General features: G+C 36.7%; 2 protein-coding genes across 2 annotated transcripts; both read left to right on the top strand.

Annotated features, from left to right (window-relative positions):
• Positions 1-9: 9 nt before the first annotated feature.
• Positions 10-2477, top strand: LOC139887658 (uncharacterized). Its single transcript, XM_071870727.1, has 5 exons — positions 10-281; positions 375-1062; positions 1146-1440; positions 1551-1645; positions 1803-2477. The coding sequence occupies exons 1-5, from the start codon at positions 10-12 to the stop codon at positions 2475-2477; spliced, it is 2025 nt and encodes a 674-aa protein (XP_071726828.1).
• Positions 2478-9586: 7109 nt separating this feature from the next.
• Positions 9587-10576, top strand: LOC139887657 (uncharacterized). The gene is made up of 2 exons (XM_071870726.1): positions 9587-10172; positions 10218-10576. Exons 1-2 carry the CDS (start codon positions 9587-9589, stop codon positions 10574-10576), a joined length of 945 nt encoding a protein of 314 aa, XP_071726827.1.
• The last annotated feature ends 5943 nt before the right edge of the window (positions 10577-16519 follow it).

Below are 16519 nucleotides of genomic sequence, written 5' to 3'. Positions count from 1 at the left end.
TGCGGTTCAATGAGTCTCATCAAATACCCGTTCAAGTACATTTCAAAGGGTACCGACCGCATTGCTGCTCGCATATCCAAACCAGTTGGTAGTAACAGCCGCAACAGGCCACAGGCCTCTAAACCAGCAGATGAAATCCAGAATTTCATAGATGCTCGCTTCATTTGCCTGCATGAGGCTTGCTGGCGCATTTTTAACTTCCCAATTCATCATCGGGAACCAGCCGTTCAGATCGTGGCTGTCCATTTAGAGAATATGCAGCTTATGAAGTTTCGTGGCAAGCAATCGCTTCAATAAATTGTTGACAACACAGAAAAGAAGAAAACTACTTTAACAGAGTGGCTACGTTATAACGCCTCTTCTTCCACTGGCAGGCACCTAACATATTTGGATTTTCCGTCTGAATTTGTTTGGTATCAAACACCAAAAACCTGGAAACATAGGGCGAATATTAACAAGCCTTCGATTGAAAGGATATCATATATACATCCCGCATTCGGAGAGGCTTTTTTTCTAAGGATGCTTTTGTGCCATCAAAAGGGTTGCACAAGTTTTGCAGATATTAGAACCGTTAACCAGGTTGAACATCAGACATACCGTTCGGATTGCGAGGCCGCTGGGCTACTTGGTAATGATAAAGAATGGACTATAGCGCTAGAAGAAGCATCAGTTTCTGGCATAGCTTCTCAGCTACGGTCACTTTTTGCCCACATTCTGGTGTATTGTATAGTCTCGAATTCGGTTGCTCTTTGGGAAAAGCACTGGAAAATAATGTCTGACGACATACCTCTGCGAGCAGCAGCCTCTTTGAAGATGGAAAAACTATACATAAACAATGAAGACCTACATAATTATGTTCTATATGAAGTTGAAATTCTCCTAAACCAGTGTGGAAAGACAATCAGCGACTTCGCATTGCCATCTCTGCCAGATGACCTACTACTAGATCTTGCAAACCGGTTGATCATGGAGGAGAGAAACTACGACCTAGAATCACTTGATAGTGAGCGCATTCCGTTAGAATCGAGGATGACTGCGAAGCAGAAAACAATCTACGAGCTGGTACGTGATGCTTCATTGAACAAAAAATAGAACTCGTGTTTGTCTATGGTCATGGTGGCACGGGCAAGACATTCTTATGGAAGGCCATAATCACGGGGCTAAGGGTAAATGGAAAGATTGTTCTTGCTATCGCATCATCCGAAATCGCATCTTTGTTGCTGCCTTCGGGCAGAACTGCTCATTCTCGGTTCAAGCTGCCAATTGACCTCACCGATGAGTCAATGTGCAATGTAAACAAAAACACACAGATGGCTAAGCTGATAGAAAGCACCGATCTTATTGTGTGGGATGAGGCACCCATGAATAATAAACGGTGCTTCGAAGTTCTGGATCGCAGCCTGCGAGATATTCTCGGCAACAAAAACTCGCCATTCGGAGGTAAGTCTTTGATTCTTGGCGGTGACTTTAAACAAACATTGCCCGTTCATAAAAAAGGAAAGTAATCGTAAATAGTGCGTTCTTGCATTACATCTTCATATTTGTGTCAGGAATTCAAGGTGTTTGTGCTTACCGAAAATATGCGATTAATGCAACCAGGCCTGACACAGTCGGAAAAAGAAACGAACGATGCTTTCTCCACATGGTTACTAGATATTGGAAATGGCCAGATTGGAACACGTGATTTGGAAGACCCGGTTAATAGTAGTTAGGTACGGATTCCTGATGCCTACTGTGTTCCTGATGATGACAATGGATTGGCAAATATAATTTCTTTTATCTATCCTCGTGAAACATTACAGAATCTAAATGCTACAGAATTACATCAAAAGGTGATAGTTTGTCCGAAAAATGATGCAGCAGACACTATAAATAAGTTGGTCATCGATATGGTTGATGGTCCGGTTACAACGTATGCAAGTTATTATACAGCTACACCACAAGGGAATGACGGTGGTGAGTCCGAACTACTATATCCAACAGAGTACTTGAACATGCTAAATTACCCTGGCCTGCCACCGCATCTTTTGGAGCTAAAAACAGGGATACCAGCTATTTTGTTGCGGAATATTAATGTCGCAGGCAACCTTTGTAATGGTACCAGGATGATAATCACTCAGCTCCTATCTAAATCGGTTGAAGCTGAGATTATCACGGGTACAAGGGTTGGTGAAAAGGTCTTCTTTCCGAGGATGAACCTCATCCACAAAGAACCAACGTTACCTTATGTTCTAAAAAGGCAGCAGTTCCTGCTCAAAGTTTCGTACGCCATGACCATAAATAAGAGCCAGGGGCAGTCACTAAACAAAATAGGTGTTTATCTACCTAAACCTATTTTCGGTCATGGCCAATTGTACGTTTCACTCTCAAGGGCTACATCACCGGATGGTTTGAAAATACTTATTAGGCAGCATGAGGGTCAAAAGGCAAACGTCGCGAAAAATATCGTCTACACAGATCCTTTCCACAATTGCTGATTCTGATGCAACCCCGGTTGCTCATACTGTAGATTAAAACAACACGTCCGCAGGAACATTATGTATATAGTAAATAATTTTTTGGGAATTATAATGTTATTTCTTTTTTGTTGTTTCACATTATGGCACAAATTACAGCGTTGGCACAGCTTGCACCAGGCGATAGACATAGGACTATCGCTGCAAGAAATTACCGGAAGTGGGTAACTTACAATTTTAACACTCAAGCGCCAACCGGGTGCTGCTGCATGTTAATCGATGAGATGGTAATCTTACATCAACCCTTTACATGATTTTTTTTTTGTGTAACGACCCGGAATTTTTCGATCGTTCTATACTTATGAGATTAATATTTACATAAATTAAACCTTACCAACATGATAAGCAATCCAAACTGTTGAGACTTATATTTTTGAAAAGAGTTTTACACAACGTTTGACCGTCCAATTTGACCGATGATATCACTAACTATATAACACACGATAATTATACGATTATGTATATGTACATATCTATACATATTTAACATGATTTAAGGATGGTTTAACATTTCATTGTGAACTAACAACAATGAGTTATAAGTATACTTTGAGACCACTAACTTAAGTTTTCAAAACGATAACTATATGTAACGTTCTTTGACATATATACTTACAGTCTATAATGTGTTGTGATTTATGTCACCAATATGATTTAAGTGTAATGGGATTAATTTGTAACCAAAATAATCTTGATAAATATCGAACAAGTTTGGGGAAGTGTGGAGTGCACACTTGTTTGAAGTTATCTTGATTATGACGGGGGTTCGGGGGCAGCGCCCCCGATAAGCGGGGTCCAAAGGGTGGCAACCCCTGGCAGGGTCCAAGGGGCAGAGCCCTTGGCTGGGGTCGAGCTGCCAGGTCAGCTTGGAAATTTTTTTTTTGGGCTAACATTGCTTTATTAAAAATGTCTTAAAATTTTATTTTTGGCCCGGTTGGACCAAAAATAAAAGCCCGATTTTGAGCTTCTTTTACCGTATCATACCCATCATCCATACGTATTTACTATTGGTAAATACACATCAAATCAATATCCTTATCAGCTTTAGATCTGCCCTAGATAAGAGGGAATCTTATTTGTAAGCTAGCATACATTATTACTCAAAAATTCAACACAATAATTTGTCCTTGTTCCCTCAACAACCAGACTGTCCTATAAGTATCACCATCACCTTGGTTTTTCATTTCATTCTTACAACCATCTTTCTCTAACCAAACAAAAACACACTCTTAGGAACTCTAAGTGTTCTTCACAATCTCAGCAAATACTCATGAAGAACTAGCTTCATGAACAACCTATAATCATCATAAGAAAGTTTGATCAAGATTATTTTCTATCTTTTCCAGTAGCTTTATCCAAGTAACTTGAGGTAGTAACCTTATTCATAATCTTATTCTATTCATATTTATATAGCTATCTTATTTTGTGTTATAAAATTTTTAACAACAAGAACATAGTTTGAATGATTTCAAACCTGTTCGCAAACTAAATAGATCCTTCTAATTTGATTTTTAAAACACTTCAAAACCTGTAATATATCATATTATGACAAAATCGGAATAATCATATCTTGGCTAATTAACATAATATTTAATATATATTTACTTATGATTTGATTTTATATATTCCAGGACCACCCGTAAACAACACGAGAAGATTAATCATAAGACCTCATGATTGTACGCAACACGTCATCTGACAACACGGTACTTTATGTACGCAACACGTCATTTGACAACATGGTACCATGGGTCGAGATTAATTCTGATCAATACGAATACGATGGGGTCTTTATTTATTTTATTGAGCAACTAATTATGGACCATTAACAACAGACTGCTAACTACGGACTAAGAAAATATTAAAAGTATTATTAGTATATATATATATATATATATATGTGTAACGATTACTTGAAAAGAAAATATGTTGATATATTATATATATGGTTAGGTTCGTGATATCTATCGGAGACCAAGTCGAGTTAAATACCTTCAAGGAAAAGGTGAGTATATAGTCCCACTTTTAAACTCTAAATATTTCGGGATGAGAATACATGCATTTTATGATTTACGTTATGGACACAAGTGATTAAAAATATATATTCTACGTTGAGTTGTACCACTGGCATACTTCCCTGTAACTTGGTAACTATTATTTACATGAGGTATTGTAAACGTGAATCCTGTTGATAGATCTATCGGGCCTGACAATCCCAACCGGACTGGACGACCAGTATTCAACGGTTGCACAGTACTTCGTTTCGGTAACTACACTTGGTACGGTGTAGTAAGATTTCATAATAAAGGGAATATGCGACGTTGATTAAATGTTAAGTATGGTTATCAAGTGCTCAACAACTTAGAATATTTTTATTAAAATGTTTATATATGAAATCTTGTGGTCTATATTTATAACGCTGCCGGCATTAAACCTATATCTCACCAACTTTATGTTGACGTTTTAAGCATGTTTATTCTCAGGTGATAACTAAAAGCTTCCGCTGCAACATGTTGAATTTAAGCAAGATCTTGAGTATGCATATTTGTGTCAAAAATAAAACTGCATATCGGAGGATTTGTAATGTAAAATATGTTGGAGGTCGTATTGTTATTATCACATGTAAAGTTTGTAAGTCTAAGATTATCGCTAAACGATAATCATTATTAAGTTGTTTAAACCTTGTATTTGTAATAAAAGCTGTGGTTTGTATTGTAAAAACGAATGCAGTTTTTGAAAAATGTCGCATATAGAGGTCAATACCTCGCGATGAAATCATATGTTATTGTATTCGTCCTTATGGTTAAGGTCGGGTTATGACATGTGGTATCAGAGCTGGGGCACGCATTGATGTGCACTGCGGGGACGCAGTGTCCCGAAGGGGGGGAGAGTTGTAACAGACTCGTCCCACATCGGTGGGAGAGGAAAACAAAGCACTCCTTATAAGGGTGTGGATACCTCTTCTGGTATGACGCGTTTTGAGGGTGTTTACCCGAGAAGCAAATCCGTGAGGTAGAAGTGCGATCCGGGGTTGTACTCGTGCGCGGGTAGCCCGTCGGTGATCAGCTTGTGTCCAAAGCGGACAATATCATACTACGGGCTGATGGTGATGTTACTTATTCCATGCTTCATACAAAGTTTCCATCGGCTTTTGACAAAATTGAGTGATTTCTTGTTGGAGTCTTGCGGCTTTAGAAGCCGGAAAGAATCTTTTAAGAAACCGTTCCAACATTTCCTCCCAAGAGGTAATGGTACCCTCGGGTAAAGAATCGAACCAATCGCGTGCATCTCCCTTGAGTGTCCAAGAGAAAAGTCTTAAATAGATAATCTTATCATCGGTGACAGTTGCAAGTTTGAATAAACTGCAAATTCCTAGAAAAATACGAACATGTTCGTTAGCATCTTCATTCGGATCCCCACCAAATTGGCATTGGTTATTGATCATTTGGAGAATAGGTCCCTTGATTTCGAATCCAGTCGTAATGGAGGGCTGAGCAATGGCACTTCCTTGACCAGTTCGAGTGGCCTTCATCTTGGCCTCCATGGATGGTTTTGGAGCTTCATCCGCCATTTCAAAGATTGGTGGATCAATGGGTTCACCTTTAGAATAACGTGGCCTGGTGGTGCTTGATGATTCCGAATAAGAACTTTGTGGCTTCTCTGAAGATTCAAACACGTCAAGTACTTCTTGTGGTATTATACCAAGCTTTCTTTCTGGTTCTGGATGTGGTGTATACAATGGAGATTGTGAAGTACGGGTATGTGGCATATGCAACCTAGAAATCTGTCAAAACACACCTAACAAAACCATTAACCGTACCGACTCTACAAATATAAAAGTCAATTTATCAAAATTAAGAAACTACTTAATCAAGAAATAGTTAACAATTCTATTTTGACACTATTGTCCCCGGCAGCGGCGCCAAAAACTTGATGTGAGAAATAGTGTATATAAATTATCGTTTGGAAAAGTACCGGTTTAAGAATTACACACACTTACGGGCAGTGTACCCGATCGTGGAGTAGTATAGTAAATGGTAAATCCGTGTATCGTTCCAAGGACAATATATTAGCCAAACTAGTATTGAAAAATAAATTATGATTAACTAAGGAAATAATAACTAAAGGTACAAGATATTTTGGTTTGCCCTTTAACGATGGGCGAATCAAGATAAGTTCTAGTTTACAAAGGAAATGTTTTTGGTATTTTAACGTTTATCAAATCGGAAAAGAAACAAATAAGGATAGTTGTGATATTAATCAAGATTGAGAAATGTTTATCTAGATCTTTTACCCTCGGTATTGGATGTAAGTTTTGTTATTTAGCCCGATTGATTGATCAAGTGTGTAAGCTACTTAATAGGTTTGCTAAGAGTTCTCTTTGACAAACACTCAAACCTAATTACAAGATGCAAGGTGACATCTAAGACCTTAAGTGTAATACCCGTAATTTTAAATGTATATTGAAAATAATGGTTATATATAAAATAAATAAATTATTAGTAAATACGTTTATGTCAAGAAGTTTAATAGAATCAATAAAAATATATTATAGTTATAATATCATTATCCTTATACTTACTAGTTATATAGTTATTAGCAAGGTTGCAGAAATCGGTTCTCGGGGAGTTTTCGGCAGGGTCTCCAAAACGAGAACTCGGAGAACTCGGGGAGTTATCGGCGGTTGACTTTCGTTGACTTTTGAGATTTTATCGAGTTTTTTCCGAGATTTGACCGATTTTTCCGAGATTTGACCGATTTTTTGGAGTTTTGACCGATTTTTGGTCGTTGACCGATTTTTTGGCCGATTTCAAAACGAGTTCTCGCCAGGAATGAAATTCCGAGTTCTCGCCGAGTTCTCCCGATTTTTGCAACCATGGTTATTAGTTATAAATAAAGAAATGATAATATATTAATTTAGAATGTAGCACTAGTGTTTACAGTTCACATTTCTTGAATATGCACTAATGCACTAATGATTCACTTTAGTGGGTAACCTTTAGATGACCCAATGAATTATTTTAAGGATGTAGATAGAGGAATTAACAAGTTTTCTGATAAGGATTTCCAACTCATTCGTCATCAATTTGCATAAAGTTTCGACACAATTCTATTTCTATATTCAATAATAAAAATAAGGGATGATAAACCTATAAAATAAATAAAATATATTAATACTTCTACTTTAAGAATATTAATAAATTAATAAATTTAATTAATAGAAGGAATCAATGCTAGTTATGGTATCAATGAATGGAAATTAAATAATGGTAATGGACACAAATTCGGTAAAACACATGGGTTCGCATAGTCATATCACTTTGTTAGTCAAATAATAATTGTTAATGACCGACCATATATATATATATATTATATTATATATATACACTCTTTATATGGGTCTCTTATTCATATTCATGCATGTTAATATATATATGTATATCACCACAAATTATGAAAAACGAAGAACATAGACACCAAGAGAGATTTGATCATTACGTTAGTCGGTAATAACTCGTTTCATTGTAAAGGTACGGATTCTAATTTTAATTTCTTTTACGTACTAAATATATACAAAATTGTTCAAACGGAGTAAAATATTTGAAGTAGTTATATGAATCTCCATCAATTTTGACTAAAGATTTGCTTTTACTTCATGTTCATTATATATATAGTTATAAATATATATACTCCGTGATACTTCACTAGAATTCGTTTGTTAACTACCATGTAGTAGTAATTCTTATGATATTTTGTTTTGTTTATGTTTTGCACGGATAACCAACATATTTTTATACTGATGTTTCTTTGTATATATAATAAAATTGAATTGATCCATATTGTTGATCGTATTAGTTTAATTAATCTTATTGATCGGTAATTGTTATTGAACTCTATACGTTATTGACCTCCTATTAATTATTGACCCTCGAGAAATCGTTATTGGGCCTTTAATTATTGAACTCATTGTTATTGTCATTGCCTTCATTGTTAGTACCTCACTTGAATGGCCAAATATTTGATTAGCGTTATTTATTCTATTCTGGGTATGCGAGCTATTAACTTCCTATGGAGGTGCCCATAGGCATGTCATTGTGGCACCGATGGCATGACACTACTATAATGGTGTGATTTTTTACGGCGTCTCCTCATTGTGGTGTAGGGTTTTTAGGAGGCGTATTGGTTAACCGTAGTTATTGTATTGGATCATATTGTTGTGAATGAAGGTGTAGTGCCCAATGCCTTCTTCACCATTGTTTGGTACACTTAGATCTGCAGTCCATGTACCCATTGTATTGTATTGTATTGAGCTCGAATTGTCGTACCCCATTGATTCTGGATTCGTTTGGATCCCATTGACTCTGGATTTGTAAAAATCCCATTGACTCTAAATTCGTTTGAATCTCATTGATAGATATTTATCCTTGTTCAGTTCATCGCCAACTCATTTTCGTTACTCAAATTATTTTATAAAACGTATATATTTTCTTTTATTCGTATCCGCGCACTGGGCCTTTTGCTCAGCCGCAATTTTCTTTCCATACGGCAGGTTATCAAGGAACATAAGGAACAAAGCTATAGGGAAGTTGAAGCCGTTGGAAAAGTTTGTTCAAGATTTCTTTCAATATTAATATCGTTATCATATGAATTATGTAATGTACTTTCAGTTTGGTTCATTTGAAGACAATTAATGTTTTGTTTATTGATGAATAAGTGTTATTGATTATCGTTAATGTGACATCCATTTTCGGTTACGAAATGGGGTGTTACAGCTATGGTATCAGAGCCGGGTTCTTTCTTGTTGAAACCTTACCGGTGTTGACCCGTGAAACTTGGTTACACTTCCGCTATTGTTTTCGACAACTTTCTCTTAATTTCCTTTTCGGTATCCTTATTAGGGTTTTGATTTCAACCTTTTTATTTCTTATAGATGCCTCCTTTTCACAATGCTTTGAAAAGAAACTCCCGTCGTAAGGTTCAAAGCACAACTCGTCATCGTATGCCGAGATCAAATGAGAATGCAGTGGACCCGAATATCTTGAACTGCAATAAATCAAGCATTATCAAGTATGATACCTACTATAGTCACTCAAACTGTAAATGCCATTCGCGAACAACCCACTCCAGTAAATGCCATTGCGACCACACTCGAAACCCCACCAAACACATCTGAAGGTTCTGGTGGAACAACAATACAACTTGGCGATCTTCATGTATGGTTGGATAGATTTCAGAAGCAGAAACCACAAACCTTTAGCTCAGCACCGACTCCGATTGATGCTGAGAATTGGATTGCTCACATGGAGAAAATTTTTGAGGTTTTGGGATGTGTTGACAACCACAAGGTGAAATTAGCTACTTATAAGTTAGAGGGTGATGCGGGAAGATGGTGGAAAGCAATCAAGCATGCCAAGGGAGGTGATGCATTTGTTAATGCACTTTCATGGAACGAGTTTCGTCAAGAATTCTATCAACAATACTTTTCTAGAGCTGATCGAGAGGCGTACGTTCGAGAGTATGATAACATTCGTCAACTTGAGGACGAATCTACTACTGACTTTATGGCCAGATTTGTTAGACTTGCAAGTTTTCTAGGCACTGCAGCCAGAACACCAGCTGAGCAAGCTGAAAAGTTTAAGTGGGCGGTGAAGTATCGTGTTCGATCTTAGATTGTCAATGGACAATTTTCTAACGTGGCAGAGGCTGCAAATGCTGCTAAGAACATCGAAATGGAAGAATTAGACTACAAAGCATCAAAGGCGGCTAGCTACAGGAAGAGAAACGAAAATGACCAATATAGAGATGAAAAGAAAAGTCAAGAAGGAAATTTGCATAATCATTACACAAAACGTAATAAACACGGGGATCCTGAGATCACCCTATGCAAAACTTGTGGTAAACGTCATCCTTCAAACACGTGTTACAAAGAAACTGGAGCTTGTTATAATTGTGGTAAAACGGGACATGTCGCTAGAGATTGCAAGAGCCAACGTGATAATACCGGAGGAGTGACTACCAACGGCAGGGTGTTCGCATTGAGGACTGATGGATCGTGTTAAGGTAGAACCTAATAATTACATTATTATAATAATTGATATTGGTATTGATATGCGCAAATTGCCAAGTTATGTGACAGTTTGATTATTGTTGATTTCGGGGACGAAATCATTTTTAAGGAGAGTAGAGTTGTAATACCCGTAATTTTAAATGTATATTGAAACTAATGGTTATATATAAAATAAATAAATTATTAGTAAATACGTTTATGCCAAGAAGTTTAATAGAATCAATAAAAATATATTATAGTTATAATATCATTATCCTTATACTTACTAGTTATATAGTTATTAGTTATAAATAAAGAAATGATAATATATTAATTTAGAATGTAGCACTAGTGTTTACAGTTCACATTTCTTGAATATGCACTTATGCACTAATGATTCACTTTAGTGGGTAACCTTTAGATGACCCAATGAATTATTTTAAGGATGTAGATAGAGGAATTAACAAGTTTGCCGATAAGGATTTCCAACTCACGTCGTCATCAAGTTGCATAAAGTTTCGACACAATTCTATTTCTATATTCAATAATAAAAATAAGGGATGATAAACCTATAAAATAAATAAAATATATTAATACTTTTACTTTAAGAATATTAATAAATTAATAAATTTAATTAATAGAAGGAATCAATGCTAGTTATGGTATGAAAAGGGGTGCGCGCTACGCTGCTTACAATTATATGCGACCACGATGGTTATTGACTACAAATCGAATATAACCGCACATTGTATTTACTTGACAAAGTATTGCATGGCGTAAAAGTTACCGAAAGTCGGCTATTGGTTACGAACATAATGTACATCCCAAAATATTACATTGTTATAACAAACATACAAGTACAAACATGTGATAGCTTGTACGCTAAACTGTTTACGAAATGAAATTTACAAACATCTGGATAGCCTAAATCCTAAATTGTTTTTGGGACAGGAACTTACAAGTTCATACAAAATGGGCACATCCCCAAAACATAGTTACACTAATACTTGTGTACAAAAGAAGGCTAAAGCTGCAGCCTCAAAAAACTACCACCCTGAATCAAACTCCTAAAGCGCGCGCTTACTGTCCAGGACGATAAAAAAACTCCGCAACCTTCTGGAGAATCCTATCATCAGTTTATCACCTGGAACATATGAATTTGCAGCTAGAAACTTGAGCCAGCCTATGTAAACCAACAACTCTTTCTTCCTTGTACCCCTAGCTTGAATCAAACCCCACATATGCACCTCGCTATTGAGATCCAAGCACGGATAGGTCCATCCAGCCTCGAACTCTCTAAGTTGATTCAATTCTGCAGGGAGTTCCTGAATAATACCAAGATAAAAATTGTTCAAGAGTTGCTAATTATTTGTGAATGATATTTAAACAAATGTTATTAACTAATTTATCTTGAAATGTAAGCAACTCACCCAAAATGTTCCGTGTGGGATTTTGACGAAGGTGTACGTAATATCGACGGTGCCCTAGATGTTGTATCGCTCAGCGAATGCTAACTGCTCCTGAGCACGTGTTCGGGTCGGACTTGTAGATGCTTGACTTGAACATGCTTCATTGTTTGCATCCATATATGTGTTTTTCAGGTAATGTAATTTATAATTATATTCAATGTGAATTTAAATTCATGATAGCATTCAAAGCATTATAAATGATGTAAAAGTATGAATGCTTTAATAAGCAAGAAACTAAATTAGTAGTTTCAAATCGAAATTAAGGATACAAATTGCACTTATGTGATTAAAAAGGTAGAGTACAATTTTATAGGGTTTGATATCCACAAAAGCTGGTATGAATGTAAAGCACATCGCCTACTGTTAAGTAACCTAAATGTTGTTTGAGAAAAGGCACTAACCTGATTGAGTTGCGTGTAAAAAAATTCTAAAATCACTAATGCTACAATAACCATGTGTAAAAAATTCAAACAAAGGTAACAATTATAAATCTTAAAACACATTTCATAAGTATCAAGATGCGAATCACTTAAGCTGTAAGTTTAGCGTGCAATCAAAGGTGAATACAAAGAATAAATGTATGTGCAAATTAATGGCACAAACTGCACTTATGTGATTATAATGTGTGAGCAATTTTGTTTAGGGTTTCATATCGATAATCATTGGTATGTAGGTGGAGTGCATGCATCGTCAACTGTAAAGTAACCTAAATATTGTTTGAGAAAAAGGAATTACCTGAATTCGCCATGGAAGGGGTTGCGTGTAGCTGAGGAATGTCTGGAAGAAAAATGATGGCGGTTGAGAAGCTTTTGCAAGGAAAGAGATGGTGTTAGTTGAAGAGATCTTTGGAATGTACTCCGTATCTAGTACTTGAGCAAGTGAAGGGATTTTTTGTTTAAATATTCTTTTTTTCCCCACAGATATTAAATTTCCCACTAAATTAGATATTTACAGGTTATGCAATGTGCCCCTTTATTTTAATGGTACTTGCATTCCTTCATTTTTTTTTTTTTTAGTTCTCATTCAAACTTCTTGATATGTTAGATTGCAAATTGCTAGTATACTTAAAGTGTTGCACAGTTGTGAAACACATACACAATAAAGTGTTTTAGGAATGATTGCAAATTGATTTAGTAACGATCACAAAATGTTCGAGTAACAATTACAAAGCTACCAAATTAGTGACATATTCATTAATTACTATGCACATGCATTGTGTCACTTGAAAATTCCAGAACGATAACGGTACAAAATGAACATAGTTTGCATAATCAAGGCTTTTAGCATGGTCACAAAGGTTACAAATTACGATAATTTACAGAATAGAGTGTTTGACGATTACAGACATCGGATTAGATGAAGTTCGAGCATATAACTAAGACGGACCAACGGCAGGATTCCAAAACTGTAAAAAGGTTTTTAAGGTACTGCCTTGTGAGTGTTCACCCCCTAAAAACCTTGTGGTTGTGCTTTTTTATTTTCCCTGCTCCGCGCGCATTTTCTTTGCGGCTCCCACATCTTCGACAGGTTCTGAGACGAATAGACTGCGCCTTGCTGACCTGCGGCTTGTGCCTTCCTTTGGTTCTTTCACTGCTTTTGGCTGCTCAATTGGTGGAGGTGGTGTGGTGGTTTCCAAAGCTGGCCAATGGCATATTGGGTATAATGAGCATACACAAGTTTAAAAAAAAAGGAATAACAACAAAGCTGTAAATGATAAGGGTTTGAAAAAATTTAAATATGATACACCAGGAACAATAAGAAGATGGTCTAAGAGTCGAACCTGCTGGGGTCTCCTGAACATCTGTGGTACTGTTAGACGGTGTGACAGTCGGTGTGTCGTTGGGCACTTCATCAAGTAGCCTATCAACAACAAATTCTGGGTATTGTTTTCTTGATTGCGGATTATAATGGAACTGGAACGTGTGTGACTGTCCTTCGATGGCTTTTATAACATCTGGTACTTCATGCGGCTGGTCAAAACCTCTAACTGTTAACAGTTCGCTGCATGTCTGCCCAACAATTTGATTCCCAGCATCACCGAAGAATGTAAAGAATGTTGTTGTTGACGCGTCATTGACAATTGTTTTAAAACAGTAACTGGCACGTTAAACAAAAAATTAATTTAGCATAAACATACTCAAAGCATAATGACTTGTGCAATTATATTAGCATGAACATGGCTGTAAAAAAAATTATGGCGTTTTCGTTGCATACGCTGGTCTGTAGGTCGCTTGGGGCCATGGGTTTTGTAGGTGTACTTGTCAGGTTCATCAACTTCCTCTACAACCTTGAAGGAGCAGTTGTTGCAACTTTTATAGTACCAGTCTCCGTTACCACCTACTTGCTCGACAATTGCTTGGCAAGTGAATTCTACAGACTGCACAAGTATTTTTATTCGCATGTAACGAAGCTGCAGCTAGAAAGTTTGTTTAGTTTTTTAAATATTATACGTATCCTGAAGTTGTTGAGATTGTGTGTCAGCAGCTCTGCGATAGGAAACCTGTTTCGGTTGCGCTCAATTGCAATGTCAGGAGACCTCTGTCGGTTAATGACTAATGGTGGGTTTGCTAGGAAGCGTGCCTTGTGCCTGTGTAAATAAGGCACGACAATTACTTTCAAGCATTTGGTTATAAATATGTTCCATGATAGGAGTAAAAGTGGCTCTTACTGATCAAATGAATCGATAAATTCTGGGATCGGTGGATTGAAGTAACAATGTGTAGCCTGCGTTCCATTAAGCTGTACCACACCTTTTGAAACAGAAATTGGAAAAATTAGTTAGTAATTCAGCCGATATTAACCTGCTCATAGATCAAATATTTTGGGAACATTTTTTTTTTGTTTTTTTTTCCTTCTTGTTACCGCGGTAAACTTTTGGTCGACATGAGCTGACTGCTAAAATAACAGGCTTTTCCATAGCGTCGTATGTCTCTGCATCGAAAGCAGTTGCTAGCTCATTCCAAAGAGTTACTTGAACTGCGTCACCGCGGAATATAAATGTGTCAATAAAACATTGTTTAGAAACTAATTATGGGATTGCCACAATAATGTTAGGATTTAACAATGACTAAGAAGAATTTTTAATTAGTAAATGTCTAGATGTTTCAAACTGTGCAAGGTAAATAATATAAAGATAGAAAGCAGAAGATTTTTTTTTTTTTTTAATTTGGTTAACAGTGGCTTACTCGAGGTTTGTGAGGTCAATAGTTCTTCTTATAACCTGCATGCGATTAGGATCTCCCATCACAATTGGGTCTTCAAGGCGGTCGATACATCCAATGTAATCTGTTTGTTTAAAGTACGTATCAATGTTTGCGTTAGCACAAGTTAAAAAAATAACTATTCTTATGCTAATTTTACCTGCAAGCACAGTGCTGTTCGGTACACGACTGCGAAGTTGATTGTAGGCTACAAAATCAAAGAAATGGTCGGGGAACTCTGCAAGCGGGAGGTTTTCAAAAGTTGTATTGCGATCAAAAGCAAGGGTTGTCGGTCCAGATAATACTTTTTTCCCACCTAGATGTGGCATGACACGAGAAATTTCTAATCATGTACACTTTGTTCAGATGCATAAGATCATCAAGAAAGTCTTTGTCACCATAGCGCATGTTCACAAGAATAGGATAGCGCTGCATAATGAAATTTACAATGTCAGGTGTTTCAAAGTGAACATACAGATATGTAAGGAAACATTGTAAAAGTAAGAAACCATTTCGTCGATGAGCATGCAACAATAGCCAGTAGGAGCTTGGTTCTGATAATTGTAAGTTACCCACTTTCGGTAGATCCTAGCTGCAATTGTCCTGTTTCTACCACCCGAGATTAACTGTGCTAGAGCTGTTATTTGTGCCATACTATTAAAGTAAAAAAAAAATAGTAATATAATGATACATATGTATTAACTATGTACATATTTATTTTCTGCTTGTTTTTTTTTTTTAACGGCTAGTATGGCCAGTGGGGGTTGGCTGTAAGTCGGTAATAGAGGACAGAAAATCTGTGTAGACGATGTTTTTTGTTACGTTGGGCTCACGATCTTCCTATTGTTTAACCAACACTTTTAAACCTTCTGGTTAAGTGGCTCTTGAGAGTGCAACATATAATTGCCCTTGACCGAAGTTGGGTTTTGGAAAATATACACCTATCTTGTTGAGTGATTGTCCTTGACTTTTGTTTATGGTCATTGCATACGAAACTTTTATCGGAAACTGCAGTCTTTTGAGAACAAACGGTAACGACGGATCTTTGTGGATGAGTTTCATTCTTGGGAAAAACACTCTCTCACCAACACGCGTGCCTGTGATTATTTCAGCCTCAACCGATTTACCTAGTAGTTGAGTAATAATCATCCTTGTACCATTACAGAGGCCACCAGCAACATTTATATTACGTAGCAAAAATAGCCGGGATGCCACCTTTAACTCTAAGACGTGCGGTGGAAGACCAGGGTAGTTGAGTGTGTTTAGGTATTCCGTTGGATATAACAT

This window comes from Rutidosis leptorrhynchoides, chromosome 2 (genome assembly GCF_046630445.1).
Source record: "Rutidosis leptorrhynchoides isolate AG116_Rl617_1_P2 chromosome 2, CSIRO_AGI_Rlap_v1, whole genome shotgun sequence".
In the NCBI taxonomy this organism is placed as follows: Eukaryota; Viridiplantae; Streptophyta; class Magnoliopsida; order Asterales; family Asteraceae; genus Rutidosis; species Rutidosis leptorrhynchoides.
This window is presented reverse-complemented; position numbering and strand designations above follow the sequence as displayed.